Source organism: Heterostelium album (genome assembly GCF_000004825.1).
Source record: "Heterostelium album PN500 unplaced genomic scaffold PPL_contig8, whole genome shotgun sequence".
Lineage (NCBI taxonomy): Eukaryota > Evosea > Eumycetozoa > Acytosteliales > Acytosteliaceae > Heterostelium > Heterostelium album.
This window is the reverse complement of record NW_008805085.1, coordinates 311,045-327,776: the sequence shown is the minus strand read 5'-3', so window position 1 is coordinate 327,776 and position 16,732 is coordinate 311,045. Positions and strand designations below refer to the sequence as shown.

General features: G+C 30.9%; 8 protein-coding genes and 1 non-coding gene across 9 annotated transcripts; 1 reads left to right on the top strand and 8 right to left on the bottom strand.

Annotated features, from left to right (window-relative positions):
- Window positions 1-78: 78 nt before the first annotated feature.
- PPL_03777 (uncharacterized protein) lies at window positions 79-585 on the bottom strand (the record flags this gene model as incomplete). Its single annotated transcript, XM_020574700.1, has 2 exons — window positions 79-374; window positions 447-585. 2 exons carry the CDS (start codon window positions 583-585, stop codon window positions 79-81), a joined length of 435 nt encoding a protein of 144 aa, XP_020435114.1.
- Window positions 586-1,348: 763 nt separating this feature from the next.
- rcnA (modulatory calcineurin-interacting protein) lies at window positions 1,349-2,052 on the bottom strand (the record flags this gene model as incomplete). The annotated part of the gene is made up of 2 exons (XM_020574699.1): window positions 1,349-1,618; window positions 1,690-2,052. 2 exons carry the CDS (start codon window positions 2,050-2,052, stop codon window positions 1,349-1,351), a joined length of 633 nt encoding a protein of 210 aa, XP_020435113.1.
- A 1,781-nt stretch (window positions 2,053-3,833) lies between these two features.
- On the bottom strand, window positions 3,834-4,433 carry PPL_03775 (uncharacterized protein; the record flags this gene model as incomplete). The annotated part of the gene is made up of 1 exon (XM_020574698.1): window positions 3,834-4,433. The coding sequence occupies one exon, from the start codon at window positions 4,431-4,433 to the stop codon at window positions 3,834-3,836; it is 600 nt and encodes a 199-aa protein (XP_020435112.1).
- A 411-nt stretch (window positions 4,434-4,844) lies between these two features.
- PPL_03774 (uncharacterized protein) lies at window positions 4,845-7,120 on the bottom strand (the record flags this gene model as incomplete). Its single annotated transcript, XM_020574697.1, has 4 exons — window positions 4,845-4,903; window positions 5,422-6,636; window positions 6,736-6,952; window positions 7,046-7,120. 4 exons carry the CDS (start codon window positions 7,118-7,120, stop codon window positions 4,845-4,847), a joined length of 1,566 nt encoding a protein of 521 aa, XP_020435111.1.
- An 845-nt stretch (window positions 7,121-7,965) lies between these two features.
- PPL_03773 lies at window positions 7,966-8,048 on the bottom strand. Its single transcript has one exon. It is a non-coding gene; the product is annotated as a tRNA-Ser (tRNA).
- A 404-nt stretch (window positions 8,049-8,452) lies between these two features.
- PPL_03772 (S53 family peptidase) lies at window positions 8,453-10,331 on the bottom strand (the record flags this gene model as incomplete). Its single annotated transcript, XM_020574696.1, has 2 exons — window positions 8,453-10,008; window positions 10,115-10,331. The coding sequence occupies 2 exons, from the start codon at window positions 10,329-10,331 to the stop codon at window positions 8,453-8,455; spliced, it is 1,773 nt and encodes a 590-aa protein (XP_020435110.1).
- Window positions 10,332-12,259: 1,928 nt separating this feature from the next.
- Window positions 12,260-13,425, top strand: PPL_03771 (saposin domain-containing protein; the record flags this gene model as incomplete). The annotated part of the gene is made up of 4 exons (XM_020574695.1): window positions 12,260-12,839; window positions 12,911-13,021; window positions 13,097-13,283; window positions 13,332-13,425. The coding sequence occupies 4 exons, from the start codon at window positions 12,260-12,262 to the stop codon at window positions 13,423-13,425; spliced, it is 972 nt and encodes a 323-aa protein (XP_020435109.1).
- A 333-nt stretch (window positions 13,426-13,758) lies between these two features.
- Window positions 13,759-14,872, bottom strand: cycC (cyclin; the record flags this gene model as incomplete). Its single annotated transcript, XM_020574694.1, has 4 exons — window positions 13,759-13,911; window positions 14,002-14,191; window positions 14,269-14,496; window positions 14,589-14,872. The coding sequence occupies 4 exons, from the start codon at window positions 14,870-14,872 to the stop codon at window positions 13,759-13,761; spliced, it is 855 nt and encodes a 284-aa protein (XP_020435108.1).
- A 237-nt stretch (window positions 14,873-15,109) lies between these two features.
- PPL_03769 (uncharacterized protein) lies at window positions 15,110-16,217 on the bottom strand (the record flags this gene model as incomplete). The annotated part of the gene is made up of 2 exons (XM_020574693.1): window positions 15,110-15,379; window positions 16,146-16,217. The coding sequence occupies 2 exons, from the start codon at window positions 16,215-16,217 to the stop codon at window positions 15,110-15,112; spliced, it is 342 nt and encodes a 113-aa protein (XP_020435107.1).
- Window positions 16,218-16,732: the final 515 nt, after the last annotated feature.

Genomic DNA, 16,732 nt, shown 5'->3' with positions numbered 1-16,732 from the left:
AATTATTTATTTTATACAAGTTGACTATTTTTGGTGTTTTGTTTTTTTTTTTGGTAACTCCAAAACCAATCTATTTTTTTAATGTATTGATACTAATAATACAATCAATAGTATAATTGTTGTCAAGAAAAACAAAGTAATTGATGCTATAGATAATATTTTAGCAGTTCTACTTGGTGATTTGAGATAAATAAAACCACCTATCCACACAATTGGGAAAAAGAAACCAAAGATAAAGATACACAATGAAAAGGTTGCATCAGTACTCTTTTCACACTCTTGAATTTCTTTTTCATTAACTAGAATATAACCTGGTGGTGAAGATTGAGGGGCATAGGCAACATATTGTTGGTTTGGTGGTAGATACCTATAATCTATTAGAATTAAAATAATATTTAGAATATTATCAAACTGAGTAGTTTTAAAAAAGTAAATAAATTATTTACCTTGTTGGTAATATGGTTGCTGATGAGGAAAATGTTGGTAAGTAGGTGGAGGGTTTTGATAATAGTTATTTTCAAAAGGATTGTTATTCATGTTTTGAGAATTTGTATTATCTTGTTTATTTTCTGGTTGACCGTCCATTCTTTTATTTGTATGTTATTTTTTTAAGTCTTGATTCAAAATTTAAATGTGATAAAGAGTGAAAGAATTATTCAACTTTGTGGAAGTAAAAGGTTTATATATTTTTCTTTTACTTTTACTATAGATATTCAATATTTTATATTAAAAATACAATTACATTTAAAATCTTATTTTGTAATTTAAATTAATTTATGATTTTTTTTTATTTTTTATTTTTTAAATAATAAAGAAATAATATTTTTATTTGAAAAAACTTTTTAAAAATTCTTTATATCTAATGTTTATAAAAGGAATTCATTGGAAATTTTATGACCTATTATTAAAAATATTATTTCTTTATTATTTAAAAATTAATAAATAAAGAACTTATTGATAAGATCTCTCACGAAAATTGATATTAAATATTATTATTTTTATTTATTTAAACTATGAAACAATATTAAATTTCAATTGTTTTTTTTTATTTATTTTTATATATTTTTTAATAAAAAGTATTTATTTGTTTGTTGTATAAAGAGAAGAGTCAAGTGAACTCTTTTGTGTCGATCTCTGATATTGTAGTTGTAATTTGTTTTAGGTTTTGTATTTTTGTAGTTTTATAATTAACAGTAAGTTAATCAATATTAATGGTTGGTTGAAGATTGACTTTTTAAACTTCTAAATAAAATTAATACAATGATGTTGAGTGTTCTATCTAAAGATACATCTATATATATATGGTTTTGAATACACTATTTATCTTGATGTTGGTGCTATTGTTTTTTTATGTACAAAATTCGAGAGTGATCGATGGGAACCCACTGTCAGCCTTTGATTGATAGATAACAAGCTTCTCTGATAGTGTATCAGGGTTGAAGCCAAAGTTATGTGATGATGATGATGGTGATGATGCTTCTTTGGTTGGTGCCTGCTCCATTCCATCTCCAGGTGCACTCCATTCCTCTGGTGGTGAGAGAGGTGGTGAAATTAAATATTGTCTAACTGGGAAAGGTGGAAGTAATTGATGTTTCTTAATTGTGTCGTCTGATAATTCCTGTATTCATATTATTATAAAATTGTTAATATTATTAATTATTAATTTTCATTTTTAACTTTAAAACTTACCTTTCCAAAATAAATTATAATACTGTCGATATTTATAATTGATTGTCTTTGTATTAATAGTTTACAAAGTTGTGCATCATTTCTATGTACGAAAACCATTATAAGTGATTGAAGTATATTTATATATCTAGTTAAAACGAGAGAAGACATTGAAGAGTCTTCTTGGTATTTGGAAACTAGTTGCAGAATCATATCGCTGGCTGCTGCATCGAGGTTTTCGAGAACCAATACACGAGTTGGTTCTCTTCGCTGCAGCAACTGAAACTTTTTCTCACGCATCTGATTCATTATAGTTTGATGTTGGTCAATAGTTTCATTATCCTCCAAGATCAAACTTGTTAACTCTTGTTCAATTGAATCCATTCTTTTATAATATATAATAAGCTTATGTATGAATATAATAAATAAATATAGTAATATATATAAATTATTTATTACTGTTAATTAAGATCTTATATTTAAGATATATATATAATTTTAATAAATTTGAATTCAATATATATTTATATATGTATAATTAATTTGATAAATATATATATATATTAATTATCTTTGTATTTGTGTTGTTGTTGTTGCTTTCTATAATTGATTTAAAATAGGAATTTGAATATGTCCTGGTTAGTATAGTGTTGGGTGTGTAGGATTGAGTAGAAGAAAAGTGTGAATGCTGGTGTCTAATGATGAACTGGTAAGTTGTTTTATTGTACTATTAAATGTTCTTGACAAAAGTAAAGCAAGTTATATAACAACATTGATTATATGAATGATTTGGATTGTTAGTTTAATTAATACTCTTTTTTAGTTTGTTGTACTTATTTTTGTGTTGTGATGTGTGTCTCGATGTTTTATACTACTGCTACTCTGTATTTTTGTGTATTCACTTTAATTCTTGTAGTAACAGTTGTGTTTGTTGATTTTGTGGTTTTGGTTTGGAATATTTTGGTTTGTTGGTTAAGTAACCAATTTGGGGTTGAGTTGGTGGTGTGGTGGTTGTGTTCTTTAAAAACAAAGTAATACAATAGGTGTAAATGAAATAAATAACACTCGTTAATTGTTATTACTTCAAAAAGAGAGATTTATAAAATGTATGTTAATTCATTACTTTTATTATTTATTTTTTTTTTTTTTTTTGTTGTGTGTTAAATTGTGTTTGTGGTTGTTTGGTGGTGGTAGTAGGAGTGGTGTGTTCTTAGTGAATATATACATACAATTTTAAAAATTTGAGTGAAGAGGTTGTGTGTTCTATTTATATTAATTTATTAGACAATAAAGATAAACAATATTCATAAAATAAATTAAATTGCAATGCATTTCAACCAATAAAATAGAATTTATTTTAATTTTTTTTTTCAAGTGTTTTTTTTGTTTTCATCCCCCAAAAACACAATTTTGTGTGGATTATTAAAACGCACACTTTGTGTACACATTGCTTTTTTTAAATCCACACACACTATCTTTGTGTTGTTGTTGATAATAGCATGTGTTTTGTTTGTGTTGCTCACATGGATGGATGATTAATGCGATTGACACTGCGTATTGCAGTTTTTGGTTTGCACATGAATCTCTTTTTATGTGTTACTCTTATGAATTTTAAGATAATATAAAGTTGTTGTTTGTGTTATATCGATTCTAAATACCATCGTTTTATCTTAAAACTCCAAAAACCCAAAGCAAATCAAAATCAATTGAAAAACGAAAATGGTAAAATACTAAATACTCTGCAATACACTTGTCGACGGGTTTATAAATTCTATTTTAATTCATCCGATTTCCTGTTGTGACAACATTACTAATTACTGAGTAGTACTACTAATAACATAATCTAATCTATCCATTTTACTAAATCCATTGTTTGAGCGGGTCTTGCAATCCATACACAAACTCGACCAAAAATCAAAAACAAAAACAAAAACACAAAAACAAACAAACAATCTAATTTAATCTATTTTTAAACAATTAATTTAAATTTAGTAAATATGTCTCTGTATCTTCTTTGCATGATTTCATTCACTTCATATAATAATTTGATCAAATTGAAAATATTATATTGCAAAAAAAAAGATAAGATATATATATATATATTCATGAAGTTTATCGTTATGACTTATATTTTAAATTATTATTGAGAATTTTATTATATGCTATTATCTTACAAAATTTTTATTGTTATTTGGTTTCTTGATGTTTGGTTTAACTTTTTCTTTCTTTTCTCTTTTGTGTAAAAGCGAGTCAGAACCAGCGGTTCCGATTTCATAGTCGAAATCCGGTTCGTAATCTGGATCGAATACCGAAGCTTTTCTATTTTTCATTTCTTTTTCACGCTGTTGTTGCTGTAGTTTATCTTTTGATTTCTGTTCTTTCTCTGCTTGCTTCTCGCGCTGTGCTTTGGAGCGTTCGATCATCTTTATACGATTCTCTTTCTTTTGAGCGTCACGCTCTTTCTTGTCTTCGTTACGCTGTGCCTTCTTCTTTGCCAATTCCTCTGGTGTCAATTGTTTCTTTGCATTGGGATCCACTGCTGCGGCATCATCCACTGATTCGTCATCGTCCTCCAGATTGACCTTGATCATCATACGACCAGATGAAAGTAGCGCACCATTATTATTCATCAAGAAACCAGAGGTTCTGCTTCTGATAGACTGATGAATCATCAAAGATACACCACTACTGAATCCATTATATCTAATAGTATTACTTGTAATATTAAGTAATAGATTTGAACTACTCTTTAATAATTGATTCATTTATCTATTATAGATCAATATAAATATATATAAATATTGATGTTCAATAAATATTGAAAAAAAACGATTAGATAAAAAAAAAAAAAATTACAAAAAAATAAAACACAATGACTATCATTTTCTTTACCACCTCATTTTTGTTCATCATATTCTCATGTAGGGGAGCAGTTCAGTCAAATGAATACAATTTTTATTTATCATTATTATTCTTAAAATTATATGTGTTGATGTATCTCATAGATACCAGATAGAATATTTTTGTATGTAAAACATATTTACTATTCAACCGATAAAAAAGAACTATATGTTTATTATATGATAATAATACTATGATCTATCTATGTTGTATTTCATGAACATCAGTTGGAGTGTATAGGTTCGAAGACGGTCCCAATAACTTGGATTCTAGTTTCAATAATCTTTACCATCACTATTTACATAACGATGTAACATCGGATTCAAGTTACTATCTTTGTTGAGATGATATTTAGAGAGTGTATCTATTGATTCCTTGGTTGGGTAGATCAATTCATAGTTGGATTTTAAAATAATATTTTAAAATCATAAACAAATCATATAAAAATAAAAAATCTTTTGATTTACATTGCAAAAGGGTGGCATATAACCAGCAGCACGTTGTAGATACAGAGGTTTATTGCACTTTTGCTATGAGATCGTTTTTAATCAAAGAACTTGTTGAAAAATTAACTTTTTAAAAGATTATATTTTTATTAAATTTATAGATTGTAATCAATCAATAATTCTTGTAATCTATCACCTGTTATGAATCCACCTCTAAACATTCCTTTGGTACCAATGAAAATGTTATCACCATATCTTCTCAATCTGCATTTAAATGTGTTAATTTTTAAATTGATTGTTTGTATGGTCGGAGGTAGGGTTTTCGGATGGTACTTTTGAAAATAGCTAAGGTTTATATTTAGAGTAATTCTGTTTGATTGCGCTGATGATGTTGTAGGTACAATACAATCGGGTTGGAGAGTTCCAGAAATGTTTCTAAATTTAAGATATTCAATTGATGATGGTATGGTGTTGCTATCGAAATCACAAGAGTATTTAACTGAGCCGACTACCAATCGCTTAAGATTGGGCGGAATCACACCAAATGTAAAAGTATGACGATATTCCCAGAATGAAAGTGAGAGTAGTGAGCTTGGCAGTGTATTTGGTTGTAGAGCAACTAGGTAGTAGCCAAAATGCAATGTCTCTACGGTATTTGGTATGGTATCCGGTACAAGTACACTACTGAAGCAGTCACTGAGAAACAGAGTTTTAATGCCGTTGGGCAAGTCACCTGGTTGTAGTTTGGAGTTAAAGATCTGTCCTAAATGAAGATACTCTATGCCCTCTGAAATACAACCTGGTTTCAACTGTTGATCGAAATACATGCCGAGATGCAATTTCTTTACGCTCGATGGAATCGATCCTTCCTCGATTCTCAACGATCTTATAAAGAGAAAGTTTAGATCAGTGATGGTTGTGGGGAGTACACCTCTCTTCAAAAGGAATTCATCGCCACCACTGCCATCGGCTGACTTTTTCGTCAAACTGAGTGTTGTAACATTCTTTGGTATGCCCAACTCTAAGCATTCGATCGGGAAGTAGAGAAGTGTTGTTAATGCAGTCAGATGATTCAAGTTGCATTCCACTGTCATTTGAAATTGGTCACTCAATCGCAGATATGTCAGAGAGGGTGGTAGATCGGAGGCATTACATCGCAAATGCTGAAAACTAAGATACTTTAGATTGCTTGGCAGTACACCTTGGACGAGCAGGTATCCGGAATCCTCGGATTCCTCAGATAATCGAATGGAGAGTTCCGTCAGCGATTCCGGGAATACACCAGGGACGAGAGGTTTTGCAAAGCTCTCGATATCCAATATCTCTAGATATCGAGGTAGCATCGGTTGTGTCAAAGGATGCGTGAACTCATTAGAGATAAAGAGTTGCTTGATGCTCGGAGGTAATGACCCGGGGATTATTGGATGATTGAAAGCTTCTAGAAACATGAGATATTCCAATGTCTGTGGTAATACACCAGGTTGAACTTGTTTGTTATAGTCATTGCTTAGTGTTATTTGTTTAATGTTTGAATTCGATAATCCACTGATTCGTTCAATGTTGGTATAATATGAATGATCAAAATTCAATGATTTCACTGTTGACGGTATAACCATATCATCTAAAAAAAAACATGATAATGGTAATGAATATAGTAAAGTTAATATATACATATGTTTAAAGAAAAATTAATAAATATATATTATAGATAGATATTTACCATTTAATATTAAATTATAATCAGATGACTCATCTATTTTGGAATACGCCTCATACTTCCTAGGAAATAATTCTTCGTAGATTGTCAATATTGTATCGGTTCGAAGTTGCATTGATCGATTGAAGATCTCTCGATAGGAATTGAAAGCAAACTGTTGTATTGTGTCGAGATCTCTGATCACTAGATCATCGGGATTGAATAATAGATAGCGATTTCTCTGGTAAAAGAAATGCTTGCATGTCAAACTAAAGCATATATAATCCAAGATCGACAAGTTATTGTTGAACGATAGAATCTCTTTGATTATGACAAAAGATAAATTTGTGATTCCTCTAGCTTTATTGTGATGAGAGCTGTTATGTTTTAAAAGTATTGAAGATGTCATTCTTGTTGAAATACATTGTTTTCTTTAAAAAATTAAGTAATAGTGATTTGATAATGGTTGTTTAGACTTTAATAAGTATACTGGTATTTAAAAAAATAATGATCTATTTTTATTTTTTATTTTTTTTTAAAAACCAAAATTTACAAGATTTTCTGATCTACAAATTTCGATATTGATATATATGCTAGTTTGTATTTATTTAACCAATGGTTATGAGATGTATAAAGATCACTATTATTTTATTTTTTATTTTTGTGTTATTTTATTTTATCAGATTCTAACTCTATTGATCAAGAGATAATCATCCCCTTTGATGAGTAGATTAAATTGAATGAGATGTACGTAATTATAAATCCTTACAACTGGGTTTATTCTTTCTCTACTCTATAACTCATCAACACTGATTTAATTTTTATAATCTATTCTATTTAAAAAGTGATGAAGTTATATCGATCAGCTTTTTCTGTAGAGGAAGAGTTAACTGATTTCTTGACTACATGAGCTAATGGGTATGTGATGTTATCTTGTATTTTAATTAACAAACATCACACAGTATAGCACCCGCAGCATTGAATGCTACACCATCAATAAAGTGGGTAATATACATAGTAGTTTGTATAGGAAAGCTCAATTTAATGCAAAAATGTTTCCTTTCGAAATGGTTTAAATCAAAGAATCTCTCGATTTTTTGTTAGATTTTGATAAAGAACTGTTACTATACAACACTCTTACATTTTAAAAAGATGTGCTAAAACAGGTTACAATGTGCTGACAGAACCTTAAGTTTGCTCGATTTTTTTAAAGTTTTCTTTCAAACCGCATGCGGTTTATTAAAGGTTGATATTCGACATCTGCAGGATTCGAACCTGCGCCCCCGAAGGGATTTCCTTAGCAGGGAAACGCCTTAAAACCACTCGGCCAAGATGTCTTTTGTTTATTTGCAATTAATTTATTAAAGTCATTCGGATTTTTTTTTCTAAAATCAATTTTTACTAAGAAATTATGCTAAAACAAGGTATAGATGGATATTATCGATGAACTCAAACACACTATTGCTATATCAATACCGTTAGAGGCTAACCACAAGAGGAAAAGCAGTACATATTAAAACAAAATTATTGTTATTATTTTAAAAAAAGCTCAGCAACAAGCAGACGTCATAGAACATTATATATCACCCTCTTAATTGCCATACTTGAAACAAACGGAGTTTAAAAACATTTAATCAATAATATAAAAGGTTATACAAATAATAATGATATTTAATTTTAATTTTTTTTTAAGGGTTTTATTATAAATTGCTAAAATATTATATAATAGTAATTAAATTATTTAGTTCAAGGTTTGGACGTAGGCCAACAAGTTCTTGAAGACTGGAGTTCCGAGACCAGTGACTGGATCCCATCCCTTGGTGGCGGTGAAACCAAACTTGGAGCAACATGATTCGGTACATTTGTTGTCACCAGCAGTGATATCAGTGAAAGCAGATGATGGAGCAGAGTAGAGGAGTGGGTTGATGAAACCGAGGGTTGGCTTGTTGTTGTTCAAACGGTATGAGTTGAGGAGGGCAACAACAGCACCAAAGACTGGTGATGAACATGAGGTACCATCGACTTGTTCAATTTGAGAGGAGGCAATGATAGCGTAGTTGTGACCGAGGGCAGAGACATCTGGGAAACCACGGTTGGTTGAGTTGAAGTATTGGGAGGCTGGTAATGGAACACCGGATGACAAGTAAGCAGAGACTTGAGCTTGTTGCCACTCTGGGACTGGTGAGTAATCAGAGAAACCACCACCGGTAGTGATCAAAGCATCTGGGTAGGTACAGACGATTTCAGTGGTTGAGGTAGCACATGGGGTACCAGTGCAAATTGGTGGGTTGGCACCAACGTTCTTCTTGGCAGCACGCTTATCGGCGGCGGATGGAGCTTGCAACATAGTGGCACCGACAGAGGTGACGTATGGGGAAGCACCTGGGAAGATGGTTGAGAGTGGCTTCTTCTTGTTTCCACATTCGGGATCACCATCTCCTGGGGCACCTTGATCACCAGAGGCAGCCAACAAAGTGACACCACGGAGACCGATCTTGATGAATTCAGCGTTGACACGTTGAACGTATTGTTCAGCGGTTTCACCGTTTTGACAGTTACCGACACCAGATTGGCATTGGAGGGTCTCTGGCCATCCCCATGACATGGAGACAACGTATGGGACAACCTTGGTACCGAAGAAATCAGAGGCGAACTCGTACATCCAACCTTCGACGGTCCAGAACCAGACGTTGGCGGTTTCAGCGATGGCACCACCGTATTGGACATCAAGAGTTGATTCTAAATCTGGGTCAGAACCAGAGTATGGACCAACAATGTTGGTGACGGTGATGAGTGGGGTGGCAGTCTTGGTGGCAAAGACGTTGAGATCCTTCTTGTTGAATGATTGATCATCTTGGAATTCAGCCAAACAGAGGGAAGTATTCTTGTTGTTATTGTAACCAGTTGGGATACCGTAGAGGTTTTGGATGGTTTGTGGAATAACAATACCAGAATCAGCAGCACCGACCTTCAACTTACGTGGGGCTGGTTGAGCCTTGACGTGTGGCAACTCAGAGATACCGGTAACCATATGGATGAGGTCACGGAATTGAGATGGGATGGTGTAGACAGCACCGGAACGGACAATACGGTCTGGACGGGAGACGTGCTTGTAGTTGAACATGTTAACCTTGAAGATGGCTTCAATGTCCTCAACACGGGCTGAGGCCTTGATGTAATCACGGTGGTTCTCAACGTTGAAGGCACCGTGCATCTCAAGGAACAAGACGACTTCAGTTGACAAATGAGCTTCTGGGGCAATCAAGTCCAAGATACGTTCAATAGACCAGTGCTTACCTATAAATTAAGAAAAAAAATCAATAAAAAATTAATAAGATGAAAAATTAAAAGCATTTATTAATTCCTATGAAATAGGAATTGGAATTGCAAAATCATGACTTACCGTAGTTGTGTGATTTTGGGTTGGAGACGTCGAGGAGGACGGATTCCAAGACATCGATGTTGTTTTGCTTCAAGGCAACACGGAAGTTGATGACTTCATGTGGGTTGGCTCTGGTGGTTTTAGTCCAGAGTGAGTGATCTCTGTATGATGGTGAGGTAGAAAGAGCTGGTGCAGCCAAGCAAATGGCAATGACAGCCAAGAGGAATACTATTCTCATTGTTTGATTTTTAAATTGAAATAAAAGAACCAGTCTTGCTCCTTTATATATTGATGATCTAAATCATTCTAAAAACAAAAAATTAAATTTAAAAATTAAAATTAAATTAAATTCTCTCCAAAAATCATATAATATCAACAATTACTCCTCTTTTTTTTAAAATTTATTAAGTTTGTGGATATAGACCCCCATCATTCTTTGCTCATTTTTTAATATGAATTGAAGGTTTGGTAGATAGACCTTAAGAATCCAAGGTAAAGTGGATACCCCATTGTCACTGTCAAAATCATCATCATACACCAACAAAAAAAACAAACAAGTTCACACAACTTCCATGTGGCATTCTGTGTGGATTGTCAGATTTATTGACAAATATAGAAGGCACTCTGATTATACAGCATACCATTTAGGGGGTTTGTTTTTTTATTTTCGATGTTTTTTTTTGGAATTTTTTTTGATTTTCAATGATTCATGCCATTGTTTGAGGTGAACCGGTTAATTGGCATCAGATATTTTGGTTTTTTTTTGTTTTTCACCCAAAAAATCAAAAAAACATTATCAACAATCAAATTGGATTGTTTTTATTAATATATGATGTGCATAAGAATAAAAAAAAAAAAAAAATGAAAGCTGATATTTTTTATTAATTTAACAACCGTTTAATATGATATCAATTATTGGCGAAGTTTAATTTAACTCACACAACAGAGCAAGTGTGAACAGTTTGATTTGAAAAATCATTTGATATTTCTAATGATTACGACCATACATTTATTATTGAAAAATTTTTATTAAACATATCATTTTGTTTCACCTATGTGCACATTGGTTTTTTGTTTAATTAAACATCGATTATCTTGATCTTTTTTATTTAAATAATCTGATACCATATTCCATCATATTCAATGAGTTTAGATTCAGAAAAAGGATTGGAAAAAGCCAATGAACAAGAAAGTGAAAATTAAAAGAATCCGATTCCTCAATCAATGTTACTTACTCTTTGTGGAATACAGATAAAGATAAATTCTGATACCACTTTTATTCTTATCAATTAGAGAACTAAAGGTTGGTTCTGATTTTTTTGTAATGATCTTTGAAAAAAAAGGAAAAAAAAAAAAAAAACCTTTTCGCAAATCTTGAACAACTCGTCTTTGCATGTGCAATGGCGAAGGTAAATCCAACCTAAGATTAAAAATAAAAAAATCAAAAGTGCAAGATCACCTTAAAAAACGGAATTATCTGAATCAATGTCGTAATCAAAATTATTACTTCTTTCTGATTTGTGCATTGTTCTCAATGATTGAAGAGATGGTTGAAATAGAAATTCAGTAAATAAGAATGACCTAACTACAAAAAATGAATTTCATATTATTATTATAGTTTAAAAGATGGTTTTTTTACAAAATTTGAAAAACTTTTTTTATTTATATATATTATCTATGAATCAAACATAATTGCATTTATAATATATAGACTTGTTCTTTGTTGTAAAACAATGATTGATATGAATAAAAAAAAACTTTTGAAAAAAAAAAAAAACAAAACAAAATCTGATTTTTATTTTTTAATTTAAAAAAAATTTTGTGAAAAATCATCCTCCGAAATAATTTGTGTTAGCCCTTTTGCAATTGGGCTCACTCTTAAATTCTATTGAGAAAAAAACAATCTTCTTCAGTGCATTGTTGTTTTTTATTAGTTTCTATGTCACATAAGAATAATACCAATATTTTTTAAGTAAAGTTTATACAAAGTTGAAATAACATTCATAATACAACAAATTTTTATAGTACTATCATCATAATAATCATAATAGTCATAAATCTCCAAGGTTTTTTGGTTTAGAATATTCTGTTTGGACATAAAATCATTAAAAAAAATTAATAAAAAAATAATAATAATAAATATATATATATATAAAAACTACAATAATGTATAATAATAAAATATTTTATATTTTATTGGTGGTGTTAAGTATTTATAATTTAACACCAACAGTTGTGAATGGATTGTCGCTGGTGACACCGACCAACGAACAAAAGAGAGTACCAGTTCAACAGACTCAAGATTGGAAGCGTTGGGTTGCACCCTTCAGCAGTTCGGCAGAGACCTGTTTGGATTGTGTCGAGTTCTTTGACACCTATCTTCCAGAGATCGTAAAGATCGTCACCGAGTATGGTGTGGTCGAGTCGTGCTCAAAGATCTGCAGTATGCTACTAAACAGCACTGCAGCCACCACTTGCACTGTGCTTTGCGACGTCATCGGTGTCGAGAAGTTTTGGAAGATCTTCTTGCTGGACGACATCAATCCAATCTATGCATGTCAATTGATATCAAGTTGCGCCACAGCAGAGACACCAGCCGCCAACTTTAACGGTGTCGCCATCTTACCGGCTGTCGGAGTTCCAGGTTCCACTTTTACCATTTCACTCAACTTTACTGTGGTCAATGCCACCGGTGCCGGTCAATTTGCTTACGTTGTCTACTATATTGTAAATCAATCTAAATATTGTATGTATAATTATTATCTATGTTTAGTTTGAGAATGTATTGTCTAACACTTTGATAATTCTATATAATAGTGTATACCCAAACTTTTGCAAATTATAATCCAGGTAATTACTCTGTACAGTTCACATTCTCAACAAAGAACAATGGATCATTCCCACTAGGAAGTTATCCAGTAGAGTTATGTAAGTAGAGTTTAGTTATAATACTAAAGAAAAGATTATTTTTAACTATTTCTTTTTTTTATTTTTTTTTTCTAGTTATGTGTGCATCTGAATGTGGAACTCATACACCATACAGCGTAGCATTGAATCAATCGGCATTGATAGAGTTTAATCTACAGGAACCATCGAAAGACAACGAGAAATATTTAGTTAAAGATTCATTTGGTGAGGCTCAAACTACTCTACCACATCCATACGAGAATGAACCAGATTATGCTCAAGAGTAATTCGATATTTTAGATAACATTTATTTAATTTCGATCGAGATCAGCAATAGGCATAGTCATCATCAACGTATCATCACCAAACCAATCAACAACCAACAACAACAACAACAACAACAACAGCAACAGCAACAACAATAATTCATAACAATTTATTTATTTGTATTATTTTTTAACACCTATCATACCATCTTTAACCAAACATTAACTTACTTTGTTAAAAGCTTTTTACCTTATTCTTTGTATAAAATAAACACTTCATTTAGTATTATTTGTTGTTTGATAGTGATAGCAAATAAGAGGAAATCGATCCTCTTATAGTTTGTATACACCTCAAACCAAATCGATTCAACAAACATAAAAAAAAAACAAAAACAAAAACAATGTTCTTTACACAATTATTAATATTTATAGTAATTGATTTTATAATACAACAATAGGTTGTTTGAAATGATTTATTGATTGTATTAGTTTTTATTTTCTTGCTGGAGGTGTTGGTACAGGTGGTGTTGTGCTGGTTACTCTTATAGGCAGTTTTGCGTATATTGCCTCTGGTGCCTCTGCAGGTGTTATCAATACTCTATCAAATTCATAATAATCTAACAATTCTTTTGCTACATCCCAAATCTATAGAATTATTATTATCACAACAATGATTGGTTAGCTTTTTTTTTAATCTGCTTTTGTTCTTATTATTCTACTACTACAACAACATACTTCTTTCATATCTACATTTAAATCGGAGAACCATTGTTTTAAATCTTTCTTTTTAATAAAGGCAACTAAATATATACAACCAAGTGCAATTACATACGGTGGATAAAGTAATGAAACATCAGTTTTGTACGAATCATTAACGATACCCCAAACTGAATCTAAACAATCTAATCCACAGTTTTGTAAATACCTAATAAGTAAGTTGTTGCGAATTGATAAGTATTAAAAGTCAATGATTTCATCTCTATTAAAGGATTTGATAGTTACGCAGGTAAACTCTTATAGGGATGATATATAATGAGTTCGAAATTCAACTCCTCAAGTACGTAGAATTCACACTCCAAAATATCGTTCATAGTGAAATTGTAGGAAGGATCGATCTCTTTCATCTTGATAGCACACTTTTTAGCTTGTGTTATACATTCCTCTACTTTTGACGATAGATACAGACATGTTGTTGCTATCAGTCTTGGTTCACAATCTATAAAGCTATTTCTATAATTCATTCAATTGTACAATGTATTTTTGTTAGAACAACTTTGTCATCATTCATTCATTCATCCATTCATTCAAATCGATCTACACACTTTAAATAAAATCTCTTAAAATAAACGATAGCAGTTGCAATCGCTCTTTGTCTTATTTTCAATGTTGATCCTAAAAGATGTATCACTAAGAAGTCGAAATTTATTAATAAATAAATAAATTGATAAAGATATATTCTCTTCTTACATTTACAATAATGTATCTTTAATCTTTTTAATTCGGTATGTGTAATGTATTGTTTATCTTTTGCATTTGAGTATTCTAACTTTGATTTATCCAATATCCAAGATTTCCAATGAGTTGAATCCCAAAAGTTTGCAGCCATCTATATACGATTTACTCTCTATCTATACTCAGTGTCTTTAAAGAATGTTCAATGATTGATGATAATCATTAAAAAACACACCAATCATTCAAATAGTAATAATATACAAAAAATTTAGAATAAAATAAATTGCAAACTTTTAACGGTAACAATTAAAAAAATAATAAACTATTATTTTTTTTTTGAATAAACACAATTATTTTTTAATGGTAACTTAAAAAAAAAAGGATATAATAATTATTTATTATTCTTATTCTTATTATTATTATTATTCAGTGATGAATATGAATATGATGATGATGATGTTGCATTTTGATATCTTTGATCGTTTTCATTATCGTTTTCATTATCGTTGTTATTATCTTGTTGTTGTTGTTGTTGTTGTTTCTGTTCAATTGCTTCATATTTATATTCATGTGACCAGAATATTCTTTTGAAAACAGAATATTTCCTATATTGGTTTCTTAGTTTCGATGATTGTAGATAGACGATACCATTGAAGAATCCCTGTAACATAAAGATACCACGTGCGTATATATAGTAGATGTTGATGTCTTGGAAGTTTGGCTCGATGCGCTTGTTGTGTATATCGACCTTGATCGAGATGAACTCGTAGGTGTCGAGTATCAGTAGCATCAGAAAACACACTGTGAGAATCGATGGGTAGTAAACGATTCGCCAGACAATACGCTTCGTATTGATCATCTTTTCATTGGTGTAGAGTAGTGACCGCGTCGATTCGTACGGAATTAGATTGCCACCGACGATCTGCTTGATCGTAACAAAGAAGATGATCACATTGAAAAGAGTGATCGATCCCAGTATAAATGTTTCAATGACAAATCGAACGTCATCGTTTGGATTCCTATATCTACAGCGATCGCCATCGTCTCCCAAATGTGTGCGAGTCAAAATAACTATCAGAATGGAGATGCCCCAACATCCAATATGATATAATATATTATTCTTTTTTAAATCTTTTGATGGTGAAAAACATAAAAATAATAAGCTAAAAACAATAACATTAGTAGTTAGTTATCATAGTTTCATCCATCAATCAATCAATCAATTGTGATTAACATAACATACTTTATAGAAATTGCTAATGTCCAAAAGAAATTAGCTAAAATTGTAAATTGTACGATTGCTGCTTGTGTAAAGCATAGTGGTGTGTTTCCTATAGGATTATAAACGATTGTTAGTATGATAAGTTTATGACAATTGTGGATAATAGATATTTTATTTTATACTACTCTACTTACTTAATATATACAAAGATAAAGATGGTGAAATAAAAGTTGGAAAAGTCGTTAAAATTGAAACAAGTATACAAAGAGTCGGCCATAATATAATATTTGATACACTTTTCCGTAGTACTGGTATCCAACAGTAATGTACTATCACTGTCAGACAACCTATAAACGATAATATATAGCATACCAATACAAATATATTGGATATCAGAACATTTTTATCTTCATGCATCTCTTTTTGTTTTCTTTGAAAAAAATGTAATAAATATTTGTTTATCGTTATCTAGATAATAATAAACTTTATGTGTGTTAAGATATTTAATTACTATTTAGATTGGACTTTCAAAATTTTACTAATACATAATAACAAAAGATATATAGATAATTTAAAATAAAAAAAGCGTAAATTTGTTTGATTTGATTGATTAATTTTTTTTTTCTTGCAAAGCAAAGCAATGTTTTTTATTTTATTTTTTTTTTGAGCGGGCTGACCAATCAGGCAGCCCGCAACAATGCTCCCACCTTTAACAAAAAAAGTAATAAGCATTTTTTTGCTTGCAGTGAAAAATAAAAATTTAAATGAGACTCACATTGAACGATATGAATT